Here is a 15323-nt window from a genome sequence, read left to right on the forward strand (position 1 = left end):
CATCCAGACGCCGTGCAACGTGACTTCATCCGGGAAATACATTTGCTTTGTCACCCCCTAGTGGCTTGTCACAGTCAGGTCACATACACTGCCCTTATATGTGTTTTCCTACTAACCCCTCTCTGTGTTTGTATGTTCAGGTGGTTACTACCTGACCAGCGCTTATGGAGCCATGTCCCTGATCAGAAACTTCCAGGAGGAGCAGGCGGCCAGGGTGCTCAGCTCCGAAACCAGAGATACACTCCACCAGTGGCACCGCCGACGCACCACCCAGCGCTCTGCACCTTCCATCGATGACTTCCAGGTAAACTGCGCAAAAAGCTACATTTGGAGAGTTTTAGGCCCTTAATCCTCTTTGTTCAGAGCTGTAATAGGCGGATAGATAAGGGTTAAACTTTGATCCTAACCGGTTCTTTGCAAGATACGAAAACATGAAATGCGGTCACCTGGAGTTGAGCTTCCTTACAGTCAGTGGTTGCATGTTAACTATGTTGGCAGGCAGGTGTCATGTAATCATAGCACTTAAAGCTTCTCTGAAAGTAGAGGTTGAACTTGTCTGAGTAGTTGATCCTGTTAAATCAGAAGCATTACCTAAAGTAATAGTTACAGAATCATTAAACATAAGAATTTGTTCTTGTCTGTTTGCCAGAATTACCTGCGTGTGGCGCTGCAGGAGCTGGACAGCGGCTGCACAGCCAAAACCCTGCAGGTGCGACCGTACGCCACGGTAGAGGAAGTGTGTCAGCTCTGCGCGTACAAGTTTAAAGTGTCCGACCCAGAAAACTACGGCCTGTTCCTGGTGATGGAGGGCAGCAGCCAGCAGCTGGCGCCCGACACACACCCGCAGAAGATCAAGGCCGAGATCCACAGCCGCGAACAGGCCGCCGTCTTCCACTTTGTCTTCAGACGCATGGCGCCCTCCGCTCCCTATCCCGCACCGAACCTGAATGACCTCACTGTGAAAACGGACTCCCAGGCCAACCTTAGTGACCTCAGCACGGCCCTGTCCCTCCCGTCTGCCCAGTCGGGCCTGAGTCTCAGCCCGAGTCTGGGCCTCAGCTTGCCACCCAACCACCTCAACGGCAACTCCATCTCTATATGACTGCAGGGCGGCTGACTGAATGTTGAATGAACAGGGTTTTTTGGATTCCGAGCTGTGACAGTATGGCCCATTATCTGTAACAGATCTGGTTTCATGGGACCTAAACCAGCTCGCATCACAAAACTGGCAACAATGGCGTGACGTGCCAGTCTTCCTCACAAAGCCTGACTTCTCCTTTTGGCTCGCACTTCTGTCTTGGTCAACATCCCCTGGTTGGAAAGTTTTGTCTAACAGACAAGTGCAAAAGAGGAAAACAAGAAAGGAAAGGAAGGAAACGAGACAGATGGAGTTTGTTTGTTTCTTGTTATTTCCGCGGCTCTCGTGTGTAACCAGTCATGGATTAAGCATGAGAGCAACACGGGAGTGATGCATTCAAGCTCTCCCAGTCTATGCCACCTGTGTAGACATTACAGTAGAGATGTTGCAGACGTTGTAAAGATCACTTTGTATGCTCAGTCGTGCCTTCATGCTGATGCTTTCGGTGCAGAATCAGGGTCAACTGTTATTCTTGTTACCATTTCGGTACGTAGAGGAAAATCAGAACAGATACCTAGAGACTAATCTTTGATCAATCACATTAAATACATAGGTGATGTGTATAACTAACTATTTACTTATTGCAGTTGCTGGCAAACTGCACGTTGTTCTTTTATTTGTATGTATTTTGATTAATTGTTCATCTCGGATATGTCTGTTTTGGAGGATTTGGCGCCTCCTTGTGGGGAATGGGAGCATAGAAAAGTGCATTTTGATCCTATTTATCCCGTTTCCATCTAAAAGAAACAAAAATAGTATCACTACACTACGCCTCAGAGCATCTGGATGCCAAAATGCAATTGAAATATTCTGCAACCAATCAGGAGAGCATTGAGTGTTTAAATCCAATGAGAGTATTTCTATTAATTTTGCAAGCACTAAATTTACTGGATATTCATGTTACAGGGAGCTAAAGAACTTACAAGACATACATTTTGTTGCTTTTACAGTAAAAAATGCCACTGCAAAATAATGAATAAAGCATTTTTAACATGATCGTCTTCAGAATTTAACAGTTTATGGATTAGTTACACGTTATGCTATTGCATGTAGTTGATGTGTTTTATATGTTATATTAGAAACAGGCACGTTTGCCAGTGTTTTGATAAGATAACAGTCATTTGTGTCTTTACTGATTATCCTGGAGATATGAAAATACTATAACAGTTTGAGATTTGTTCATTTTGAAGTGTCTTTCCCATTCAGATTGACAATATGTGACCGAGGAACAACTGGATTTTGACAAGGTCATTAAAAAAAAACGTACTACTGACAAAATATGAAAGGTTTTTATCCTGATGAGATTATTAAATGAATGTGTCGACCTCTTAGCTGGTCTGAGGTTGCACATGGTGTGTGGGGATGTTGGAGGTATTTAGAAAGCAAACGTATGTGAGGATATGATGGAAAAGATGAGGAGAAATGCAGGATTTGTTATGGAACAATACAGAAATATACATTTTTGACTGTAAGCACCAAAATACTTGAAGGTTGAATTTTTGTGACTTTTCAAGGTTTCATTTGTCATCATTTGGATCAATTACTGACTTAATTAACACCACAATCCTGCTTTGTACTGATGTGTAATATCTCGGTTTAAGGAAACAGACAAGTACAAGAGGAAAATGTGTGTGAAGGAAACCTGAGAGCCTTTGGGTGGCGGTTGGGCAGTCATCAATCATCCTGTGTATAACCTGCATGTAACTCTCCGTGCATATCGATGAGGGCGAAGTGAAAAGGTGTCTTACTAATTCTTATTGACGTATACAGCCATGTTATTGGTAATCAAACTATTTTGGTTGAGCAAAATGAGTATTTATATGTATCTGGATTTTTCACAGATGCTTTTCCCATGTCTGTAATATTCTTTACGGTGTCAAAATATCAATTGCATCCATGAAACATCTTCCTTCTTTGTTACGTGTCATTGAATTATAGCGAAAATATTCTTTTGCACTTAATAAATTTTGGCAATGGAATGGTCATCGTCCTTTGGAGTTCTGTCACCACAAGGGGGCGCCAAAACCCACAGTAGTGCTGCTTCACCTGTTTGATGTCTACTCTAACCCAAACACACATACAAAAGGGCACAGCTGCCGTCATGTTTCAGTTACACACACACACACACACACACACACACACACACGTCAGCAACAGGTACACGGTTCTACAAAAGCTCACCACAAGGAGCAAGTCACCTTTAGCAAAGAGAAACTTTATTGATGCTCAGGTAGCAAAATCATCTCTAAAATGACATCTGAATCATCTAAACACAAAGTAAAGTAAACCGTTAAAGAGCTTCTCGTAAGTAAGCAGAGGTGTAGAAAACCAAACACCCTCGTGCCCTCGTTCTCCTTCTCTCTTCTCCACTACCGGCAACGGCATGCAGGCGTCTCTGCTCCCAAACTAAATCCAGTGCAATCTAAGAAGTCACTTCCCACTTCATCTCAAAGTACATTAAGAGTTACCATAAATAATTTCTTACATTGAAATATCATCATGCGAGTGAACAAAGGACAATAGTCTCCAACACATCAAAACAAAGGGGAGTACAGGGGGGGCTAGGATCTATGAAAATATATTCAACAGATATACAGATTGAGACAAAAAATATATAAATACATTTACACCTATTTATATACATATGTACATCAGCAATATGTGAATATCACAAATTACTCCTTGATAAGACGCCTCACTGGAACACGGAAACGTCTCCATGATGGTTTGGTTGGTCTCATTGGAACCAGTTTGTAGGTGGGAGGTACATAGAGAGAATAGCAGCACAGCATGTGTTGGACTAAGAATTTGTGGCATCAATTGTGCAATATGATCAAACAAAAAGAACCTGGATTCGATGACACACTGGTAATACTTGAAGATATTGAAGTTATTGGCCCTGGAAAATGTCTGAAATGATGACTTCTGTCAGTGTTAAAAGAGAAATTGAGTGAACTTCCATCGGTCATTCACGCTGGTTTGAGCTACAACTGCTACAATAAGGATGTGCAGTGACTTCCTCACCCTGATATGAGCAATAAAAGTGATGGATGCTATTTGAGGCCTGTAAAATGTCAGCATATTTCTTCATCATGATCAGGAAATGTATTTGATTGTGATTCTGTAAAGATTCATGTGTTAGAAATTTGACTCGGCGCTGATATAAAGTTACTAACAGTCCTGTTTTGGTTTGGTTTGTGTCGATTTCATGAATAGTTTTAAAATCAATGACAGGCAGTTTACGAAGTCACATGTTGAAAGACATAATTTACAAATTAAACATCTTTTTTTTAAAACTCTGTTAATATAAATTTGTCTTCGATCGTTAAAGTGTCATATTTACATATTTGTACGCTCTCAATTATTGCATTAAATATGATTTAAACACATTTTAAACCCTGTTTTCCATTAATAACACAGAGTGCTCAGCCTGTGTTTCTCAAATAAATAAATATACAAGCAACAATGATCATTTGTACATTCAAAAGACAAATATTTCTTTGTTGTATGGGTCAATAAATAAAACAATAAATTAGCGATAAGATCCTGAAACAAATCAAATGAACCATCTGTTTCCCTACGAGTTAAATCGGTCACTTTACATTAAAAATGAACCTTTTGGAGAGCAAAGATCTGACATTTGAATGGATACTGTTTGAAAACCCAACAGATTTGGACAAATGAATGTTGTGGTCAGAGTGTGACTGAGCTGCAACGTGCTTGGCAGGCACCTTGACTGCAAAGTGGATTAAAATCCCCAGAGGGTTCACACACACACACACACACACACACACACACACACACACATACACATTGTACATGCTCGAAAAAGTAGTAGGAACATTTATGTACCACAAACCTACCAAATCTGGACAAATCTAAACATTATGCATTACAAAATACAAATAAACTCCTGGATAAATGTTTTAAAACCCCCAAGCTTAAAATATTACAGCCGGGAGGAAAATCTTGGTGCTTTTTTTTATATTGCATCTTTAACTACTCATACTACTCATATTAAAAATTCCATTTAGAGTGTTTACGTAAACTATGACCTCACTTCCTCCTCTGGGAGCTCAGAGGAACGGACCAGGCTCGTCCATCAAACAGGAAATACCTCATGCAGGTTGCTCGGCTGCTGAACTAATAATGCCAGAACTGTTTGAGTCCATCCGCTCAGCGTCTTTGAGAGAGAGAAAGAGCAGCTATCTGTCATTTTCCGTTACCAGCCACTAGATGGCAGCACAGGATACGGGAAACATCCTAACAATCCCCCACAAACATCACCATTTCACCCATTCAACAGGTAAAATCCATACATACACGCTTCATTTTACAGGACAGTCTCCTCATAATCAGCGTGTATCATTATTTTATAAAGAAACCTCCATTTTATTGTGAAGCTATCCGAAAGCTGTTCAGTGCAAGAAAGTAACCGAAGTCGACGACAAATACCGCCAGGAGAAATTGTGCTTGTTGGTACAGGAGGTTGGGGGGGGGGGGGGGGAGATCCGAGGCTCAACGCGCTCCCACAATGCACCCTGGGTCCATATATATATATACTGTGTATCTAAATATATATATAAACCTGTTCGAGATCACTGTAGGTGTTTGATGACCTCCAGAACAGAGATGTGCGTCTGACATTAATAAATAATAAATAAGGAATCTGGGGGTTATTTACAGAGGTGAACTATTTACACAAGAGCTAAAATTCTCCATAAAGCTACTGATTTGTTCAATACAAAACACACACAAGCTACAGATGCGACGCTGCTGTCGTCCTTCAGCTGAAAGGCCTGAAGCCTCATACCCACGTTCACCGGGAAACAGACAAAGCCGACTGATTTTAAAGATGTTAAAGTATTACGCAGGCAGTCAAACACAAGACGGAATTTGATCTTATAAAAGCGACAAAGTGTAGTAGCTGAGTAGCTTCTAAAAGACCGGCGTTTCCTTTCAGGGGAAGGGTAGCAGCTAAAAGACATCATCACTATCCTCCACTATGTCACAGCTCAACCTTATATGTGAGGTTTTCAAAATAAAGGTCCCCACGTCAGTAGTTGAGTGTTTTTTTGTCTCCAGTCTTGCGTGAGAGCTTAGAAAGAGCATGAACGCAACGGCACGCAATTACATCTCAGCTCACCAAAACCGAGTGCACACACACCCTGTTTTGTGTGTGTGGAAAGACAGAGCACACACACACACACACACACACACACACACACATCAGAACAACATCAGATTGCAGCTCCCCTCTGGCCTCCTGGGTAGAAGAAGCAGTGAACAGCGAGCCAATCTGAGCTGTGTCGAATCCCATCTAAATCATTCTCCATCATCATCATCATCGTCATCATTGTCATCGTCATCCTCATATTATGCTCTCCCACATTCCACTTTGCATTCCTAGTAGCTTCAAACAAACCAAAACATATTTACATGTGTGTGCACTTGTGTTGGGTACGCGTGCGCATGTGTGTGAGTGTGTGTCTGTGAGTGTGTGTATGTATTTGTGTCTCAGTCATCCCTGCAGGTTGGCAGGTTGACAAAGGTGAAGATGTTGTACTCGATGAGGCAGGAGATACACAGGAAAACAGAGTAAAGGAGGAGACACGTCAGACCCAGACGCTTGTCCAGGGTCCACTTGTTAAGATGGACTCCCAAAACCTGAACAGACAGAAAGACAGACAGACAGGCAGAAAGACGACAAAGACAGACAGACAGGAATTCATCAGATATGGAGACAAAAGCTCTCTGGCATTTCATTTGTCGTGTCTTGATACTCACTGTCAGGAACACGGACGCCAACAGGAGACCCACAGAGAAGATGAGTCCTTTACTGTTCAGTTTGATCTGGAAGGAGACGAGACATTACTAAGACTGACCTAAACCCTGCGTCCTCCAGGAACAAGAGCTCAATATCCATGTTTATTGTTGCGTCCCGATAGAGCTTTTATTTTGCAAAGAAAGATGAAAACACCTGGGAGCAAACAGTTCAACTACAACTGACAGAGTGAATAACGGATTAAAGAGTTCCTCCACGGGAGCAGAACTGTTGTAAATTCGCAGATGATTCTCTTTACGCAGTTAACACTCTTTGTTGTTCTGCTTTCCCTCTGGTGGCTCCAGTTGTCCTTTTTGATGCTTTATCTCATGTAAGTATATTAACATCCTGCTGATTTGGTCTCTGATATCTCCGATGTGTTTTTCATAAGCCAGCTTGGGTTTTGTTATCCCAAGGGCAGAGCTTTCTTTCTTTTTTTCCCATCCGTTTCTGGTTTTAATCATATTTTCTCACTTAATCCATCTGCTTCTGTGTTTTATCTCTGCGTGAAGAAAAGTCCGACACGATCTTGAGACCGTGTTGCGTGTCTCGTTAGCTTATCTGCCTTCTTTACTCCTCCGTGCCGCAGTGTGTTTCACATTCTTGCCGCAATTGTTGCAAATTTGGACTTTCTGTGGTCAACTGAAGGAGAAGCGAGCGAGGAAGAACACTCGCCACCTCACTGTTTGACGGTTCTGAGTTACATTAGCTCAAGTCCTGTTTGTTCCCCGCAACCAACGGGTCATCAGGTGTCTGAGATGTGAAGAGGTGAGATGAAAAACAAGTCTTAGTGCCGTTTCGAGCCTTTTCATGTCTGCGTTGTGTCTACTTACATCTGAGCCGTAGTTGATAGCCAGAGTCTTCAGGGCCCAGGGAAGACCGAGACCCACTAAGATGTCGAACACGTTACTGCCGATGGAGTTTGACACGGCCATGTCTCCCATACCTGCACAGGCCGAGACGGTGGAGGGGTAAAGAGAAGAGCGACAAAGAGGGGACAGGAAACGATAAAGGTGACAGATTGGGTGACAGATTTCACACAATGAAGGTCATCAAAGGCATTACCGGCGGAGCTACTATCTATCAGACTGACGACTACAAAGCTAAGATCAAGATCAAGACAAACTGAACGAGGGGGGCCTGGACCGTGTCTTCCACCGAGTCCTTAAATATTTGATGACAAGAGCGAGAATAAACACGGATGAAAGGACGGAGGAAGGGAACCCGTTGAGCTGCGTTCCCTGACCCGCTTCGCTCCCCGGCGCCTCTTCTTTCCCCACAGACGCAGCAGAAGGGCAGTGGAAAAAAGATGACGAGCCTGCGATCTTTACACCCCCCCCTCCCCTCCCCTCCCCTCCCTTCCCCTTCCTCCCCCTGTCATCCTCCCTCCTCAAGCTCTTTGATTGTGGCTTCGCTTTGATTCTCTTGTTTGGCTTCAAATGAACCGTGTGAGTGTTTGTGTGAAATGATATCTTGGTAACCTGTAGTTTGGCACGAAGGCGTGTGTGTCTGTGTGTGTGTGTGTGTTTACCTTGTCGTGCCACGATGAGACTCGCCATGCAGTCAGGGACGCTGGTGCCTGCTGCCAAGAAGGTGATGCCCATGATGACATCCGGGATTGCCAGCGTGAAGCCGATGATTGTTACCTAAGAAACGGGAACAAACAGAGACGGGTTCATATTGATTCTATACGCCAAATACCATTAGACGGCAAACCTGAGAGAGAGATTGAGGACGGATTGAGATTGATTTGATCCCCATCCTATACTTAGAACCCTGTCACTTAACCTAATGCTTCTTTAAAGAGTAATCGATTAATCGCTGTGTCTGTAAACAACAGTTTAACAAAGGATTAAAGTATTTAATGATATGAATCAGAGAAAACCTCACATCCTCACGGTTAGCTGATCATTAAAGGGGACATATTATAAAGAGACCCCTGTTCTCACTTTGAGTTTGGGGTTTAAAATGGACACGATATTCAACATATACTTCCTACTGTATTACATTATAAACTGAGGGAAAGCTTAATGTGTCCCCTCTAAAATACTCTCACCCTTACAATCCTTTTTGTGTTGTGTCTCTGTCCCTTTTGTGTGTCAGTGTTTGCTTCAGTCCACTCACCATCCAGACCATGACGTAGGAGAAGGCGGCGATCCAGAGGGTGGAGGCCGCGAACGAGAGCATGAACCAGGTCTCCCAGCGAGGACTGGAGGAGTTGGGGACGGTGAAGTAAAGCAGCAGGCACAGCGGCCACGCCAGCAACCACTTCACCTTGTTACACACACCAGCTGCAAATACACAGGGAGGGGCACAATATCAGATTAGATGACGTAAACCTTAAGATGAACACATTCTCTATCCGTTACACAAACCCTAGCAATACATCTTTGACATTATCTGCCAGAGTTGTGATTCTTGCATCAAATTAGTTTGAGAAAATTACACGAGCCGAACTGATAAGTGAGCCGATAGATTGCTCATCAATTATAAGTTGTTTTGAATGAGTCATGATTTAATTAAGAGGCTTCATCTGAAGCAGAACCACAATTTGATCAAAACAGATTAGATTTCACAGGGTCTTCTTGAAGTCAAACAGTTAACACTCAAGAGCTGTGATGCTCCTTCCTGATACCTGGGCACTGAAAGGGTACAAGGGGCCCGTCTCTGTCCTCCTCTTCTTCCTCTTCGTCGTTCTCGTTGTTCTCATTGTCCTCGTTCTCTGTCTGGTTGCCTGCTTCTCTTTCATCGCGGGGAACGCTGACGGCACCAGACAGCCCGTTCTCGATGCCCCGTCTACTCCCTCCTTTGGCCGGGACGTCCGAGTCGCCGTTCGTCAATGTCCGCGTGTTGATCAAGCGCTGTCTCTGCAACACAAACACACACACACACACACTTCCTCTGTATCACTTGAATACAATGTCTAAAAAGAGTTGAATGTTGAACGAGCGCACGGCAGCAACACTCCAGGACACCTGCATCTCAGGAAAGTGACATTAGGTGAGATCTAGTCACAGAACATGACTACATTTTTTCCCTGATTGGTCCTCGGTTAAGTATAAAAAAACAGGAAACGCTTAGAATTGTCAGCGTGCCCCCCCGGTGTGCAGGCCGGCTCCTCTGTGCAGAACCAGATTACCTTGTTAAGTCGGCTGCCTGGATTGTTTTTCCCTCTCGGACAAACAAACACTGTGGCTTTGTTTCAAATTGGAAATGGCAGCAATCTTTTTTTCCAATCAGAGGTGCGGCTGTAGCACCTGTTTGTGTCTTTACCTCGGTGATGAGCATTCGTGAGGCCATGGTGAGGCGGGTTCTAGGGGAGAAGTGGCTGGTGATCATGATCCTCATGCCGGCCTCGGAGAAGGTCAGCTGGTGAGGGTAGGCTGACAGCAGCTCGTCTACCATCAGCACCGACGTCTTCCTGTGGTGGTTTGCTGTGGGAAACACGCACAAAAGTGAAATCAATACATGCGACAAAGCCACATACAACAAGCCACAACATATGAGCAGCAAGAAGAATTTTATCTGGATTCCAAAATCTACCTTTCTTCAACAGAACGGCGGTGGCGTCGCAGCCGTCGTCCAGTTCAGCGTTATTCGCCGCTCCGTTCCTCAAACTAGGAGAGTTCTTCTTGCTCCGCCCCAGAAAGCGAACAATGTAGGAGTTCATCCTGCAACGGCAACAGGTAAGTAAGTTCACACAGTCTGACATTCATGTGGACTTTTGCTCGCTATAGCTAGCCGCTATTGATCAGTTGAGTTGCTTATGAAACAATCGCATCACGGATAGAATCATGGAAGATGACTTAATCGAGTGTGAATCAGCCTGTAAGTGAAGGTAGTCAGGAATCTCGGGGCGGTGCAATCAATAGGTGGATTGGTGATGTGATATGTATGTTTATCTATTATTCTAATTATTATTCTGTCATAAATAAGGGTACAATCTGTAAAAGTATTCAAGCGCACTTACTTCATGATCAAAATGTAGACGAAATACATCAGAATCAAGGTGAGAGCTTCCCACCTGGGAACCAAACAGACGGATTTATTATACAAAACATTTTATTCCATAGAATTAATGCTGTTTGTACACAAATGCTGGTGGATGGAGAAAATGGATATGTGTCTTTAAGTGAAGTTATACAGATGAATGAGAATCAAACAGCTGATTTTACTCACCACACCACCTTTTCATCATAAATGAACTGCATGAGAATAAAGAGAAACATTCCTAAATCATACAATTGAATAAGTAAACATTTACGGGTGTAGGTATAGACATCAATCGTATTCATACAGTAAATCTGAACATCCAGTCATTTCTTACCACGATGAGAGCAGAGATGGAGAGTGTGTAGTAGGTAGAGTCTCTGAGAAGCGGCCAGCGGGACAGACGGATCGTCTGGTGGAGAGACGGAACGACGAGGACAAGGGGAGGACAGAGAAAAGGCAAAGTTGCCGATACTGAACTCCATTGTTTTCAGCCCTGTTAAGTAAGATGTCTCACAAAATCTCACACCGCCGTGCACACTAGACACACAAGATAAATCGCTAAGCCTTTGATAGCTTGTGGCATTGTTATTGTGTGAGTGTGTGTGTGTGTGTGTGTGTCACTGTGTGTGTGTGTTCTTGTGTTTGGCTCTTATGTAATGTGCAATTTTAAAAGCAAAAATTGTTTCAAGTGTGTTTTTCCTTTTCTCCCAGGATTATAGCAGCGGACAGAACAGATCATTTATGAGCTGAACACACTCGCTGCAAACTAAATTTAGTGAGAGAGGGGGGGAGAGAGGGAGAGAGAGGGAGAGAGAGAGAGAGAGAGAGAGAGAGAGAGAGAGAGAGAGAGAGAGAGAGGCGGGGAGGAAGGGGAGAGCGCTGGGTGATGATGAGCCAAATAAATCCTGTCACTGACTTGGTGTGTATCTGTGTGTGTGTGTGTGTGTGTTTGTTACTTCTACTATACCTGGACAGCAAATATTCCACACACTCCAATAATGCACAGGATGTTGAAGACAGCCGAACCCACGATGGTGCCAACCCCAACGTCGCCTTTAGTGATGAAGACGCCTGTACACAGAGAGTTTAAAAGGATGAAGACTCTATGAGATGTGGGGTTGAAGTCTATGTATGGGTCGCTGTGTGTGTGTGTGTGTGTGTGTGTGTGTGTGTCTCGCACCAATAACAGAGGTGAACAGTTCAGGGGCGGAGCTGCCTGCTGCCATGAAGGTCGCACCCGCAACATCCTCACTTAGATTAAGACGCTGATGGGGAAAGAAACAAACTCAGTGAAGATCGGACTCAAGTAAGGATGAACATAGTGGAATAACAATGACTTCCAATGTTTCCTTACCTCGCATATCTTCTCTAGTGATGGGACAAAGTAGTCATCACACACCAACGCCAGGGCGTAGAACATGTAGACCGCCTGTAGAGGACAAACACACAAAGAATTCCAATCAGCTGAGCGAGCAATACTTAGGGAAGTTGTGATACTTTTAAAAGATATATATTGCCTTAGCAGCGTTACAGTATTAAAGTGGCAACCTTCACTTTGGGTTTGTGCAGATACTCACACACAGGACATGCAGGCCCACTGCTCCGTCAACGCGCTCCTGGTTGGTGAAGTAATCTCGGGGGAACTCGTGGATCGCTGCGAACATTGTGAGGAGAGAAAGAAAAGAAGACAAATGAATTATTAACTGCAGGTGTCAGAGGAGGAGAGATCCTCTTGTGTGTCTGATGGGACATTAAAGTCCAGAAACAGCCTGAAGCATTCAAACGATATATAATCCTAAATAAGAGGCAGGGTTTGAATCCGCCTGGTGTGACACGTTGCTTTGACACCACTTCCTCCTGCTGCGGTCGACCCATCAGACGTGACAGCGTGAATCCATCACGCCAAATCAGGCCGCCTTTTCATCCGCAGCCGTGTTATGCACCTGTAGCTGGAGACCATTTGGAATTAACTGTGCTTGCCGTGTGGACGTTGTGGGTGTGTGCGTGTGTGTGTGCATTGACCGTTTCTTTGCAGTGTGTCTGCTGTGTTGCGATTGTGAAACATGAGGGCACCACAATGCGCACTGACATTCTCTCCACAGCCGAGGGCTTGTGAGTCAAGCAGCTTCTGCCTTCAGCCTGACCAATGGTTGTAGCTTGAGATGTTCTAATATAAAACACACCTAACTGTTCATTTCATCTATTTTTGTGGAGTCTCTTCTGAAAACCATTTAACCCATGAAAGCCTAGTAAGCATAAGCAATAACATTTTCCTTAGATGGACTCAGATTGATTCCTGTACTGTAGTTGGGTTGTTGGAGGTTGTGGCTTAGTGACACTGATTTCCACAATCACAAATCTATTTCCAGTCACTGTAAGCAGCCATCACAGCCAATAGTCCCTAATGACTGACTGACTGACCGCAGGGACTCCATTCCTCTCTCCTATATTTGTAAGTTACATAGGAACACTGTGAAGATTGCATCGATTCAAATGTGTAATTTTAGCATTGCCCTGTTTCCATGGTAAACACTCTTGTTTCATCACGGAGACATATGAGGATGATGTATACTGTACGCATATCTACAAACACGGGCCTCGTACATACTGATACACACTGCCCTCAACAATAACGACAATAATCCACCTCTTTTTGTCGTGACTACCTCTTCTTTCAGTTCACGGGTTAGAGGCTGGATGAACCTGGCCAATGCATGCGAAGATTTTAGCCAACTGAAGGGGAGTTGTGCTCTCGAGGGATGTGTGTGTGTGTGTGTGTTTGTGTGTGCAGGTGTGCAACAGGCCATGACCACAATGCTGTCTTCTCTCTCTCTTTCTCTTTCTTTTCTCCTCAACCAGTTGCTGATAGATACACCATGCATCTAAACTCATCACAAACACACACACACACATGGTAAAATGTGTTCATGTGTAATAAATGTTATTGCTGCCAGTAAATAGTGAGAAATTCCACTCTGATCTACCAGCGTTTCCTGGGCTCCGTTTAAACCTGAGGACAAACCTGCTGTTAATACTGACAACAATCGTAAAAACATCACTCTCTGACCTTCATGTGGTTTGGCTGCATATCATGTGTGTGTGTGTGTGTCTGTGTATCACCTCACACTGCTACTGGTCTGTGCTAATATGCTTGTAATGCAAATGTTACTTGCATCAAGCATTGAGCATGAAAACAAACTACTGCCCTGGCTGTTTCAGCTAGGATCATCGCTACAACCATGACATCATCCTCTTGTACTGCACTAATCTTATAAAAAAATATAAGGTGAATGTCAAACAGCCAGTGAGTCAATAGCATTGCATAATAGCCAGATTTACAGTAGCTCATCCATTCTACTTTCTGTCCAGCATAAAAATCAATACGGTTTACAGTAGCAGCTGCATTAAAGCTGTTTCTGGAAAATATATAATCTGAGCTATCTGGCATTTAGGGTTAAGTGCAGACTGTGGTTTGTTTGTAGGGCTTTATGTTACTAAAGGATGAAGGGAATATGGATACACTGCTATTAGACTGTATTAGATTGAATGATTGGCTGAGGTTGGTTGTGTTCAATTTACTGAAAAGCACAAGAGCGGCTTTCATATTCCCAAATGAATGAAGGATAACAATCTACCTCCTCCTAAAGCTTTAAGAATGTGCCGATTAGCGCTACAAAAAGAGATTTGATTGATTTTTTTTTATTAAATAGTGTGTGATCAGAGTGCAGCGAGGCTCCAGTAACACCCAGCAGACTGTGACAGTAAACACAGGAGGAAGAAACAGACGCTTTCTCTGATGAATTGTAGCAGACGAAAAAAGATTATGAATGCAAAACTGTATCATTCACTTCTCGTGCATCTGTGCCTATTTGGGTTATAGATTTTGGTGCTACAAACAAACTGGGATGTGACCCAATCGGGAATCCCGGAATCCCGAACACACACACACACACACGCAGAGGTGGAGGCAAAGGTGTGCTGTTAGGAATCTCTAAATGAACATGGTAAAGGGAAATTAGGGTTAATCACACAAACCCAATCCTCTCTTTGCTTTGGTGTGAGCGTGTCTGTGTGTGTGTGTGTTATGTAGGTGAGTGAGGTCTTTGTTCTGTTTATTCCTTTGAAAAATCTCTGACCTTTAAATGACATATGGCTCCTGTATGTGTCACCGTAGGCTAGACTGAGAAACAAAGTGTGATCTGTGACACAGCCCCTCTCCATATGACAGCTTTGGAATGACGCTGACACATCACACGGGAATAATGACATTGATTAACTCGGATGGCATTTTCCACTGATGAATAAAGTGATGGGTAGATTGGCTGAGATAAATCTTTATGCTACTTTCCCCGAGTGTTTACACAGCAA

General features: G+C 43.5%; 2 protein-coding genes across 2 annotated transcripts in view; one reads left to right on the top strand and one right to left on the bottom strand.

The window, feature by feature from the left end:
• The window catches only part of rin2a (Ras and Rab interactor 2a), a 29359-nt gene extending 26242 nt beyond the window's left edge, over positions 1 to 3117 (top strand). The window contains exons 11-12 of the mRNA XM_076164370.1: positions 141 to 304; positions 650 to 3117. Coding sequence (XP_076020485.1) covers positions 141 to 304; positions 650 to 1102 — 617 coding nt within the window. The 3' untranslated portion in view covers positions 1103 to 3117. The remainder of the gene's footprint in view (positions 1 to 140; positions 305 to 649) is intronic.
• Positions 3118 to 4062: 945 nt separating this feature from the next.
• Positions 4063 to 15323, bottom strand: part of slc24a3 (solute carrier family 24 member 3) — a 42865-nt gene continuing 31604 nt past the window's right edge. The window contains exons 3-17 of the mRNA XM_076164382.1: positions 12533 to 12609; positions 12310 to 12384; positions 12136 to 12220; positions 11923 to 12026; positions 11290 to 11364; positions 11142 to 11167; positions 10933 to 10986; positions 10506 to 10633; positions 10236 to 10396; positions 9598 to 9829; positions 9087 to 9253; positions 8494 to 8608; positions 7796 to 7908; positions 6926 to 6991; positions 4063 to 6805 (exon numbers count right to left, since the gene is read on the bottom strand). Coding sequence (XP_076020497.1) covers positions 6656 to 6805; positions 6926 to 6991; positions 7796 to 7908; positions 8494 to 8608; positions 9087 to 9253; positions 9598 to 9829; positions 10236 to 10396; positions 10506 to 10633; positions 10933 to 10986; positions 11142 to 11167; positions 11290 to 11364; positions 11923 to 12026; positions 12136 to 12220; positions 12310 to 12384; positions 12533 to 12609 — 1628 coding nt within the window. The 3' untranslated portion in view covers positions 4063 to 6655. The remainder of the gene's footprint in view (positions 6806 to 6925; positions 6992 to 7795; positions 7909 to 8493; positions 8609 to 9086; positions 9254 to 9597; positions 9830 to 10235; positions 10397 to 10505; positions 10634 to 10932; positions 10987 to 11141; positions 11168 to 11289; positions 11365 to 11922; positions 12027 to 12135; positions 12221 to 12309; positions 12385 to 12532; positions 12610 to 15323) is intronic.

Source organism: Genypterus blacodes, unplaced genomic scaffold, assembly GCF_046128005.1.
Source record: "Genypterus blacodes isolate CSIRO-AG114 ecotype Tasmania unplaced genomic scaffold, CSIRO-AGI_Gbla_v1 ptg000012l_1, whole genome shotgun sequence".
NCBI lineage: Eukaryota > Metazoa > Chordata > Actinopteri > Ophidiiformes > Ophidiidae > Genypterus > Genypterus blacodes.